This window comes from Phoenix dactylifera, unplaced genomic scaffold (genome assembly GCF_009389715.1).
Source record: "Phoenix dactylifera cultivar Barhee BC4 unplaced genomic scaffold, palm_55x_up_171113_PBpolish2nd_filt_p 001753F, whole genome shotgun sequence".
Taxonomy (NCBI): domain Eukaryota; kingdom Viridiplantae; phylum Streptophyta; class Magnoliopsida; order Arecales; family Arecaceae; genus Phoenix; species Phoenix dactylifera.
Genome location: NW_024069051.1, coordinates 42,881 through 54,903, shown reverse-complemented (window position 1 = coordinate 54,903; position 12,023 = coordinate 42,881). Strand labels below are relative to the sequence as shown.

At 37.1% G+C, this 12,023-nt stretch overlaps 1 protein-coding gene across 4 annotated transcripts; it reads right to left on the bottom strand.

Annotated features, from left to right (window-relative positions):
• Positions 1 to 645: 645 nt before the first annotated feature.
• LOC103697132 (exosome complex component RRP45A-like) lies at positions 646 to 11,332 on the bottom strand. 4 transcript variants are annotated; one of them, XM_039122778.1, is made up of 10 exons: positions 10,921 to 11,332; positions 10,321 to 10,530; positions 10,042 to 10,137; positions 9,834 to 9,948; positions 9,489 to 9,569; positions 9,176 to 9,364; positions 4,378 to 4,625; positions 4,184 to 4,242; positions 2,379 to 2,627; positions 646 to 928 (listed from the first exon to the last, which is right to left on the bottom strand). In XM_039122778.1, the coding sequence occupies exons 1-9, from the start codon at positions 11,055 to 11,057 to the stop codon at positions 2,416 to 2,418; spliced, it is 1,347 nt and encodes a 448-aa protein (XP_038978706.1). In that variant the 5' UTR covers positions 11,058 to 11,332; the 3' UTR covers positions 646 to 928; positions 2,379 to 2,415. The 4 variants fall into 4 exon arrangements, with proteins under 4 accessions (XP_038978706.1, XP_038978704.1, XP_038978705.1 ...); XM_039122776.1 differs by having other exon boundaries at positions 681 to 1,650; XM_039122777.1 differs by having other exon boundaries at positions 681 to 1,130.
• Positions 11,333 to 12,023: the final 691 nt, after the last annotated feature.

Sequence of the window (12,023 nt, the reverse complement as noted above, 5' to 3'; positions counted from 1 at the left end):
ATTTCTGTTTTCCTTATTTCTCTGAATAAGATGGTCCTTTTCAAAATTTGAACTTTTATAGAAATTTGTTGTGTGGTCAGCTTGTACCAAGTAAAAAATATTAATTATTTCTTAAGTGCGCATTGACTTGTAAACAATGCTGCAGTATATAATCATTCAAGGCATTGAGGGGTATTTGCAAATCATGGCACTAATGCATACTTCATCCAACCATGCATGGAAACATCTTAAGATGTTACTTGACGTGAAGCCATGCAGGAGCACTTGTTAGCATCTAAATGAGAGATGAAAGGTTTCAAATAAAAATTACATGCATGTTTAGAAGCTGGGGACATTTTTCATCATTGCTGAGCCACTCTCGAGTAAAAATATCATGCATGTCCATCCCTCCATGTTCCTATGACTAAATTTACAGTCATCCATCATATTTGATGCTACACATTCTAATGGAGAATGAGGAAATTGAAAAAAGAAACCATCATGTCTTCAATAAGTGAGCAATGTTTACGTTCATGAAGAGTTACATGGAAATTTATTAGTAGGCACCCCATGGATGATGACTGAAAAAGCGTGAAAATATGCTTTAACTGACATGAAGAAAATTTTGAAAGAGTAAGAAAGAAGCAACTCTTGATAGGCGACATCTGCAAGCAAGTAAAACACAGAGCTTGGCTCTTGACTGAAGTGAGCAAAACCTCTACCACATGTCAATTAGATATCCAGTTATCCGATGATTACTTTCGTAATCATCGCAAAATGTTAAAACAGCAATTTTGACACGTTAAAACAACAATTTTGACACCCTAACCTTGACTACACTCTGCCCCAATAATTTCTGAATTTCTGTAAAATAAAGCTTCTCCAGTATGCAACTATCATCCGTCTCAGAGTCTCACAAAGAGGGTACACCGAACTTTTTGTCTTGCATCTTTTACATGAAAGAGAAAAGGAAGTTAAATTCATCACAGCAGGCATTTTAATATTAAGCATTCTGATTAAACAAATATGAAGAGGTACATGCTAAATTTTCATGGCAACTGTTTCTTTGACAAACTCTTTAAGGAATGCAATCGCACAGTTCTGGCCCGAGCATGTTCAAAATCTTCTAAAGATCCAATCATGACTGCGCCCTAAAATATACACAATCAGCATCGAAGAGGCCATTGGGAGCCCAATTTCATCCAAAGTTACCAAGTAAATCTAGCACTCAGCAACAAATTTTTGATTTCAAACTTAGTTTCTTTTAAGGATAAATTAAAACTGTCATGATGCCAAAAATTTTCCTGTAGACAGCAGTCAAGGATAGTTCTGAGAGCCATCTCATTTTTGGCCCCATTCCTACAAATGTGTCTGCAACCATAGTGCTGATAATTCATTTTTGGCCCCACTCCTACAAATGAGTCTGCAACCATAGTGCTGATAATTCATCAGAGCTGATTGGGCTGTTTGGTCACCAAGCAGTCTAAGCTCAGGTTCCAAACCCCTGAAATGTGTCTGCAAGCTAGGGATGGAAACCTCTACCAAGAGGGGTACAAGTCCATAAGTTCAGAATGCAGGCACTTTCAATGATGGGATGCTTCCAATATGTTGACTTGCATAATCACCACAATGCCAGGTAAGCAGTAGTGTCTCAGAGTAGTATAAATCCTGCTAAATTATTACCCAGGAAAGAAACAATAATTTTGAATCATATCGACACAGCCGAAACACTAAATATATAAAACTCACACACTGGAAATTAAAGCATGAATCTAGATCTACACGAACTTCGAGTACAGAATCTAAAGATAGAAGAGGATGAGAGTCAGAAAACATTTGAGGAGAATGGCCCTCAATATCTATCAAACAACAAATTTTCCAGTATATAAAAACATCCTAGAAGGGAGACTTGAGCTCACATCAAGATGAGGACAATGAAATGAATTCCAACTAACAAAAATTATAACAATACTATCAAGTGATATATGCTCTCCAACTAACAAAGCCTAACACCAAATTCATCTGATTTTGACAACACCACATACCGGACCAATGCATACTAGAAGAAGAATATAAGCAGGTCAAAGTATGAGCATATTATTTTATCTCATTTTGGAAACCCCATCTCCATTGTTACTGAATGCATATGTTCGCGTCAAGCAAATGGAAGTAACAGGATGGGGTTCTACAAAGTTCAGCATAAATCCAAAGGTCCAATCTTGAAACTTGCAATTAATAAGTTATTAAATCCAAAAAGTATACTAGTAACAACTTTTGAAAGTTTTTGCTTTAAAGTTTTTGCCACAAAAAGAAAAAGGCAATTGAAAGGCTATTCAATTTAAGAAAAGAGGAATCAACAACAGATTCTGAATTACAATGTAAGAAGTAAATGCAGCTACCTGACAGTGTTATGCTTCATGGCGACTTTTGATAAATCTAGCTCATGTCACTAGTCGAGGATGCTTTATTTTTCTTCCTATTTTTGGGTTTCACAGCATCTTTCAGACTCTTTGGAGAGTTAGCTTGCTGGCTCGCAACCGAGGCTCCAACAGGGCCAGAACTCAAAGTATTTGCTGCCTCGGGATCGGATTCAATTGAATTTTGACTGATTTTTGCTTCCTCTTGTTCCTTAGCCAAGTATAAAGGCCCTGCATTTTCCAAAATGTGAACTCTTAGATACTATTGCAGAACTTCAATAATGATCTGATCACTTAGTATGAAAAGTGCATCTTTAAATATAGATTGAACGACAAATAAAAGAGGAACCCTATTTACGCTGCCACCCCTCAGCCCCCATCATGAATGAAAATGCTTTATCTGCATTTGCTGACACCAAGGACTTATTTGATTGGCTTTCAAAAAAGCTTTAAAAGCAACCTTCTTCCATGAGCAACTATTAGATTCCATTGAATTACCTTTGGGTTGGTCAGAAATAATCTTAGCTTTCAGTTGTAGTGTCCGGGTCCAATATGTGAACTGATGTATATCTTAACCAACCAGCTTATCTCCACCTATATAGTGTATGATTTCCAAGTCAAGATGAGTTCAAAAGTTTAGACTGTGACATGAGTGACACAAAACTTGATGTCAACTCTCCATTAATTGAAGCCAAATCCTTGTTCAAGGCAACTTGAGACTGCCATGAAAGCTCTTATTCTAGCTGATGTGTAGGGAGATGAAGACAGTCAAAAGACTAAAACCAATACAATATCTGTTTAATTCTTTAAGGACATGTTTATCTTGAATAGGTTTTCCATGCTCTGCAGAGTTGTACATCACTAAAAGAATTTGACACGTCACCCACGTATTCACTCAAACAAAGCTAAAAAGATATTAAACCAAGAAATCTTACTTTATTTCCCTTTCCAAATGATCACCAATATTTTCTGTTTAACAATGCAAAAAGCCCATAGCTTACCATAATTAAGAATATAAACTCTGATTTTGCTCGATTCCAAAAGCCCTCACCATAACATGAATAATGTTGACTTGGGATACCAAGTAGTTGTTTGAGATCCAACACATACTTGTTCAATACAAATTATGAAAATAGAACAGCGCAGTACAAATTTCAGACATGTGAAATAGGAAAAAAATTTAGGCATCCTCAAAAGAGTTTTTTTATTGCTCAAACTAAAACAAACTTCAGTGATAAATGTCAAAACTTGTCGATACTATTTTGGAATGATCCTTGGATTACTTTGATGAAATTGCCCATTGTATGAACTAAATTGACTAAATCCCTAATGTCTGCATCCCGTAACATATGCAAAGAGACATTAAACTCTGGAAGGGTTCTCTGCAAGGCTAGCTGGTAGTGCCTTCTAAACTAAGACCCACTAAGAACTTCAATTAGGCAGAACTGCTTAATTTGATAATAAAAAACAACTAATAACATTTATGAATCAATTCTGGGATACTAAGATATCCAAAAATCTATGGCAAAAGATAGGACTGATTAAATCTGATTTGAACAATAACCAAGAACCAAATCAAGTTTTATTCCATATCCAACCAAAGAGTATAAACTAGAACTTCTCTTCCAAATTAAATGCAATATTTTAAGTTCAGAAATCTAAATTAGACATCAGATCTGGACATTAGTACCTAGTTAGTAGCAAAACTTACTTTAACATGATTGCACATATTAGTTTTTCTCGAATGAAAAAGTTGAGCGGGTGCCTAAAATAATTGAAGTGATTACCAGGTAAATCTTGAGAACTTCTAATAAAACATGATGAAATACCCTTTGAGTACGGATCCCTGCAGGTATAAAGAGATAACAATTATGTCAAAAAATAATTCGCCCTGGATAACTAAGTTACTGTTTAAAATCAAATTTTGTAAAAGTAAAAATACTATGCAACACAAATGATGTGCAGCTATTCAGCAAGTTACCAGCTTGAAGGGCCACCAATGAATGCATTATTTTTCCCTCTAGAAGTACTAATTTCCACTCCAATGCTAGTACCATCATTACTACAGCTTCTCTCTGGCTCATCTTTTAAATTCTGCGCTCTATGTCTACTTAACTCATCAACTTGGTTCTCCTTCATTATAACGTCTGGTACACTGACTTCAAGTGCAACTGATGGTGGATGACGCTTTACTTTTCGCAATGCTCTTTCAGTGTTGTATGCATCTACCTGAACAAGTTCGAAGTAATTTATTTAGAAACACAAGAAAACACGTTAAATCTAGACACAAGTGACTAATAGTTTGTTTGCATCCACTAGTAATTCATTACGACAGTGTTATTCTGTAAAGTCTTACTCCAAAGCGGGTTATGATGTTTCCAGTGATTAACTATGTTTTTGGTTTGTCTGAAATATTAAGGGAAATCCCCCAAACAACTTCTGCAAAGCTATCAACAATACTCTATATACAAGAAAATGAAAAATTCAGTGTATCTTTGTGAATTTTCACCATTAACATTGACCAGGATGTGCATTCCTTCAGAAGCATGCCAACATATTCTGCAATAACTTAGCCAATGTGGCCACTGTACATGTGTTTAAGCTTGCTTATCTACTTTCCTGCTATTTTTTATCATGTATACATGAAGCTAAAACATCTGAGTCACTGATAAAGTGTAATTATCCAATGTTTAGATGGAAGTCGGAGATCAAGGGCTACAGAAAGGATGGAATCCATAGATAGGTCCATGCACCAGGATACCAGCCACAAATGGATTACAATCTGAACCAAATCAAAGAAAACTTGAAATAAACCCAATCCCATTATGTAATTTATATTTGGATCAAATCTAAATCAGGTTGTTCGATTTCTTTGCTGGTTATCAGACTCAGGTCAAACTGAACTAGAATGACTAGAGTATTGAAAGAAAAAAAAAAGGACCAGTTTTCTGGGGATGAGAAGGTAGAAAATATGATTACTGAAATAACTAAACCAAACCAAACCAACCAAAATTAATGGATTCATGCAACTTAATGCAATCCATACAATTTCCAAGTGAACAAATATGAGCAAAATATATGGCCTCCTACTCGAGCATGACACCATCCTAACACTTTCACAACCATTAACCTATGTTACATGGACTCAGGTTCATGTGTTGGATGCAGGTGGATGTCTAAGGCCCTGTTTGGGGGAGCTGTTACTAGTAGAGCTTTTGGAAGTAGAGCTGTCTGAAACAGAGCGTTCATAAAAAACTGTTTGCTGTTTGGTAACTACATTTCTAAAGTGTTATGGCACTTTAACATGTGTTTTGTAAACAAACTGAGAAAGTACTTTTGTGTGACAAAATGACCATAAAGGACATTACCAGTATTATACAACAGAGCATAATAAAATATAATATGGATTAATAAATAAATATATGATATAATATAATATTAATGTAATGTAATATAATATTATTATAATATAGTACTATAACATTATGTATTATAGAATAATAATTTAATATAATATTAAATTATTTAACATAACATATCAATGTATTATGATATAATGTAATATAATATTATATTTATAGTATAATACAATAATAAATATATAAAATATTATAATTATTAGTGTAAATTAATTTTTCATCCTTCTAATGATCATTTATCTCTCTAACAAATTTTCTAGCTAGGTAATAGAATTGGTTAAATAATACTAATATTTTTATTTATTTATTTATTTATTTATTTATTTAGATCAGATTATTTGCTACTCACGCATTATTTTTTTTATTTATTTTATTTAGTTATTTATTTATTTATTATTTTATTTCATTGAAATATAAAGGGGTCACTGGCCATGGGTGGTGGCCAGCATGGTGGCTGCCACCGTGGGCAGCCATGAGCTCCCAAAACAAAAAAAAGAAGAAGAGGAAGAAGGAACAGAGGTGGCGGCATTGAGAGGAAGAAGAAGATAGAGAGTGAGAGGATGGTTGAGAGAGGAAGAGGCGGGATGAGGGTTTTGGAAAAAAAGTGAGATTTAAATAGGGGTATTTTGGTCCAAAAAATAGCTTTCCAACAAAACTGAAAACAGCATTTTCGGAAAGCTCCAAATTGGAGCTTCTTCCCAAAAACTGTTTTCAGCTTCCCGCAAAAGCTGAAACAGCTTTCCGAAAATTTTACCAAACACCATTTTTTTAATCTAAAAGTACTTTTGAAGGGCCAGAAAGTGCTTTTTGGCCCTCCAAAAGCTCCCCCAAACAGGGCCTAAGTGTTGAATCCCATCAATATCTATGAACTTTTCCCTAAGGAGTCATTTCCAAGTGTCATAGCAATGTCCATGTTCAAATGTCGGATGTAGGTACTTTAGGCCCAATTGAAGGGTCCTGGTAACATAGACCATAACTAGCATGTAAACTTAGTTTACAATCAGTAGTTAAAGACGAACTGACAAGGCCTCAATTTCTAAAAGAGGATGCTGAGAATGTGCATATATTTGCATCAAAGATAGAGCTAAGGAAATTATAATGATTTCTTTGAGTTTCGTTTAGACCATCAAATTTGATGAATCCCCATCTTCATAAATAAATCAACTACAATTCTATTCCGCATACCACAATTACCTTTCATTGAATGTAGGCTGTTATCCTCCACAATCATGCACAGACTCTATCATCAGTTGCATGACATAACCATACACAATGGACACTTAGTGATACGAGCTTAAAAGAGGCCATAGATGTGAGGGCGTTTTTCATGTATTTCAAAAATTTTAAAGAATAGAACATTTTGATGCCATTTAGAAAGTTACAGTTTATTTACAATCACTTAAAAAAAGTAATACTTATCTCTCTATCTCTTTCCATTTTTCCAATAATAAGAAGAGAGAAAAGAGAAAGGAACAACCAAGGTTCGCAGAACCGATTGTACCAGCGTACCGGTGAGCACCGGCACCGGTACGGTTCCGGTTCGGTACCGGTTCCACCGCGCGCGGAATTAAAAAAAAAAAAAACAAAACGCGTCCGCGTTTCCCAATTAAAAAAAAAAGCGTCCGCGGACGCGCGCGGACGCGTCAAATGCACGGTGCCCCGCGTGGGGAACCGCGCTCGGGCGCGTTTCCCTGCGGGGAATTGCGCGCAGGCGTGGTTCCTACGCGGGGAATCGCGCGCGGGCGCGCGTTCTCCGCTCGCGCGTCCGCGCACGTTTTTCAAAAAAAAAAAAACAAATGCCACATAGTGGCTTTAAATGCCACTCTGTGGCATTAAGAGGCCCACGCGGGCTCCAGCCGCGTGGGCGCTCTTCCCCGCGCGCGGGCGCTCTTCCCCGCGCACCCCCGCGCGGGGAAAGTGTGGCTTGGACCGGTGCGAACCGGGCCGGTTCGCACCGGTACCGGCTTGAACCGGGCCGGTTCGCACCGGTCCAGGTACAGAACCAATCGATTCCGACCCAGTTTGGGTCGGAACCGGCACCGGTCCGGTACGGGCTGAACCGACCGGTACCGGTCGGTTCAGCAGACCTTGGGAACAACTAATTTGGTCTACCAACATCCTCCTGCCTGCCAAATTTTTTTTCAGACAGCATGTTTTTTAATTTCATGCTATGTCTCTTTAGTCCATTTCTGGATTATATTGTGCAATCTTGTGGGATGTTTACATAATTATAAGTAGTTTAGCTCTTCAGATCAGCAGTACATTTACCTTGCTCAAAATATCTTCCTGATCAGGATTATAAATCAAACCAATTCATGTTTTTCCTGCAGCTTGTATTTTTGATTGATGTTCCATTTGGTCTCAACTTCCTCGCCATGCATTAGAAACAAACAGATAGAGAGTTTCCTTAACAAATGTGGCATATGTTGATCCAATTTACATGCACATCTTTTGGTAATCATTGCATTCATCTGATTGTGTCGCCTGATTGAGGTCACTAAATGAGTCATGTGAAGTCAACATTATCAGTGCCATTCAACAATTTAACAATGGCAAAGAGAGGTATGGTTATCAGGCTGACAAGTTTTGTTTTTAAAGGAAATCTTCTAAGCAGTAATATTGGAAGCTTGATGGCTCTAACTATACCAGGTATGCCTACATGGGTTATCTATAACCATGATATCCAGATATCATAACGCTCGCATGCATACTAAATAAGATCTTTTAAGTGAATTTTATTTTCTGAATATTCAAAAGCAAAGCAATATGTTCTAATTTGCTTTTTTAACAAGCCAGATATGTAAATTACATATAGGCTTAGCTCTAAATACAAGTTACAAAAAGATGACTGCTAGAGAGTGTTTATGAGTGATAATGTTTATTTGTTTGAATAAGAAATCAGAGTAATAATATGCAATCATGTGGAAAGAAACATATATGGGTCAAAGAAAACAAGACTCTTGCGTTATTTTCCTTGAGAATTCACTTTGAAGAGTTAAAGGAAAAAGTCTCACAATAAATGATTGGCCAAAAATCAGGAAACTAATAGCTCTGGACCTGTGTATCCTTTACTACTATTCTTTTTCCTCTTTGTTAAACATATCCTATACTGCTAAACACTATTACTTTTATTTCAATGATATGGAAAGAACTCATACAATTGAGTACAATAGACATGTGCACGTGCAAACATATACGCAATAGATAGATAGATAGATGGACAGTCAGGACAGATAGACACACACACAGAAAAACTACACATATGCACACATGCACAAATATATATATATATAGATAGATAGATAGATAGATAGATAGATAGATGAGTTGGCACTGCAAAATTGATGCTATCAGACTCACTGCATCCTTAATTTTGCTTGTGATGTCAGCAGCTTTAACAGAGGCTATCCGCAAACACTGCATGATTACACTTGACATGACACCCTCTCCTCCAGCCTTTTGAACAGCACAAACATCGCCATTTGAGTTCAATGTAGCAGTCATCCTTCCTCCCATAACAGCCTCTTCCTTGTAAGTTGGATCTATCACCTACAAAAAATTACATTTCAGATCAACCAGCAGGGAAAACAAAAACAGAAGAAACTGAATTAACTATGCAGGCAAATAACTTAGTGGTGATGGCTAAAAAACATTAAAGACAATGTCAACATACCATGATGTTACCTTCATCAAAGATTGCAAAAGTTACTGCCACGGGGAGATGATGGACTATCAAAGGGAGTGGTTCCCTAACCTGTACATAACATGAGAATAAGATGGAAAGAGGGGAAAAAAATTACCAAAATACGAAAACTAATATATGATTTGATGATCAACCATTAAATAACATGAGTGTGTGGTAACAAATAATATGCATGGATGTATGAAGAGCCTTTTGTTGATGATATACTAGTATTGACCAATTCTACATAGTGATAAGTGAGCAGGTTATAAACTCATCTCATTTAATGCATTTACCAACAGTTAGTTGGACAAAAAAATGGAAGTGACGACCAACCTCAGGATCATGAACAATAACTTCCTGACCATTTTCTCCTCCTAGTGTACATTCAGGCCTTTGAAATGTCAAGAGAGCAGCCAAAGCAGCAATATTAGCAGCATCAATGAGATTGCTGAATCATTTGAAACAGAACATTAAGCATTGTCCAGCATATATCAGTTTAAAAAAGAAAATAATGACCTTTCACTAAAATACTCTGGCATACCCTCCATTATCCAGAATGTGAAGGTCCACACGGATGGCCCATACAGATTTCCCTGCAACAACACATAAGGATTCCATATCCACGGCTCTGCTTTCCCTGTGATGCGATTTAATTTTTTTCTTTTAGATGCGCCTAGGCTGATCCTAAGCAGCATGGTAAATGACATCAAGAATTTTCATGCCCTGGTGGCATGCCTATTAGTTCAAAGAATTTCAATACATGGAAATGCTTGATGGTAACGCAATATCGGACATAACAAAATATGAATAAAAAACCCACCTCAGACCACGATCTATAACACGCCCTAGTTCTACTGCAGATTCCCCTGGACGCCCTGCCTCGAATGAAGGATCAGCCATGGGAGAAAATTCAGTAAATATGGCAAGTGTTCCTTCATTTGGCCTATCTCGATAAGGTTGCACCAGTTGAGAAGTCACATAGCCCATGACATGGGTCTCACCAAGCTGCACCTCTGATGAGCCATCCTCTCTGCAGATAGAGCAAATTCATCACAACCATAGCATTCCACAGTTCTCAAATATTTACTTTGCTTTCCACATTTTATTCAAGAATGTCCATAAGAATATCCAAAACTAAATCAGTCTTCTTCCCCACGCAAGATGCATCCAGACATATCAAAATCAATCAAGACCGAGTATCATCCGGTGAAGATAATACGGATCTACACTCAATCGCATAAATGGCTTGAAAAGCACTCAATTACTGAACTGCGACCCTAGCAATGTGAAATCCCAACAACAACAACAATAACGATAGTAATAACAACAACAATAACGATAATATAAGGATAAAGAGAAGAAGATGCACAAAATGCCCTAGAAGGAAATATCAAACAAAAAGGGGAAAAACAATACGTGCCTGCCGAACTTGATGGTGAGTTTACGGTAATCAAAAGGCCGGCGGCCGTCGACTCTGAGATCGGAAAGGAGAGCAGTCTCTATGAACTTCTTCTCGTTGACGGTCATCCGCCAAGTATTCGCTAATCGCTGCTCCATTTCCTTAATCTCTTCACGACAGAAGCTGATAGTTTCGCACACTAGTATCTACCGGTGTGCGTGTAGTAGTCCGAGAAAATGTGGAGACGGGCGAGCAAAAAGGAGTAGGGTTGGGGTTTGAGCGTATCGAATCCTAAAGGAAACGAGACGGGAGAGGAAAACCCTAACAAGAGAGTAATAGAGGGAGTAGGCGAAGCGTGGAACGGAGTGATCCCATAAGAGAACCGGAGGGAAAGGAAAGACGAGAGAATGAGAGAGATCAGGGCATTTTGGGGCAGCTTAGGGCAACCATCGGTCTCTCTTTTGGAGTTGCAAGGGCTGGAATTGGGCGGGATCAGGTAAACTCGGCTCAAACCCAAGTCAACCCAAATCTCTTAGTCGTATTGTTATGGATTCATCTCTTATTTTTTTATCTAGATTAGATTGGATTCATCTCTTATTTTTTCATCTAGATTAGATTGATATTTTATTATTAAAATTTAATAATAATAAGCTTATTTAAGCTTATTTGACAAATAAGGAGGTTAATAGAAACGCCATCCCATGGGACATTCAACCAAAGAAAAGTTTTAGTACTGCCTTTTCTATTTCTTTTTTTTAACTAGAAGCATAGAATCCGATGCAAAAAAAAATAGTTATTATGTTTCTATTTTTCTTCTTTAAAGTAGTTTTTATTATTTAAAAAATAAAAATAAAAAACTTTTACTCCCATTTTTTTTTAAAAAAAGTGACTTTTTAAGCTTTCTCATATGCATCCCAACACCACCACCCCCTAATCGGAAGTCCCTATCTATCTGTTTTCCTTACCAACTTCTTCGGATATCCCGATGACCACTCATTCCATCACTACTCTATCTTCTACTCCTTCAATGTCATCCTCTTTAACGCCGTGCATGTCCTCACCACCAACCTCCTTACTTCTCACACTCTGATCTGCCATTGTCAGCCTCCTTATCCTCAATGTAA

What these genes read in the sequence shown, in the direction of transcription:
- LOC103697132 (XM_039122778.1), bottom strand. Translation starts at nt 11,057, where the DNA reads ATGGAGCAGCGATTAGCGAATACTTGGCGGATGACCGTCAACGAGAAG. An exon ending in TTATTGTTCATGATCCTGAG is followed by an intron (nt 9,570 to 9,833) that starts GTTGGTCGTCAC and finishes TGTTATGTACAG; the next exon opens with GTTAGGGAACCACTCCCTTT. An exon ending in AAGTTCTCAAGATTTACCTG is followed by an intron (nt 2,628 to 4,183) that starts GTAATCACTTCA and finishes TGGAAAATGCAG; the next exon opens with GGCCTTTATACTTGGCTAAG.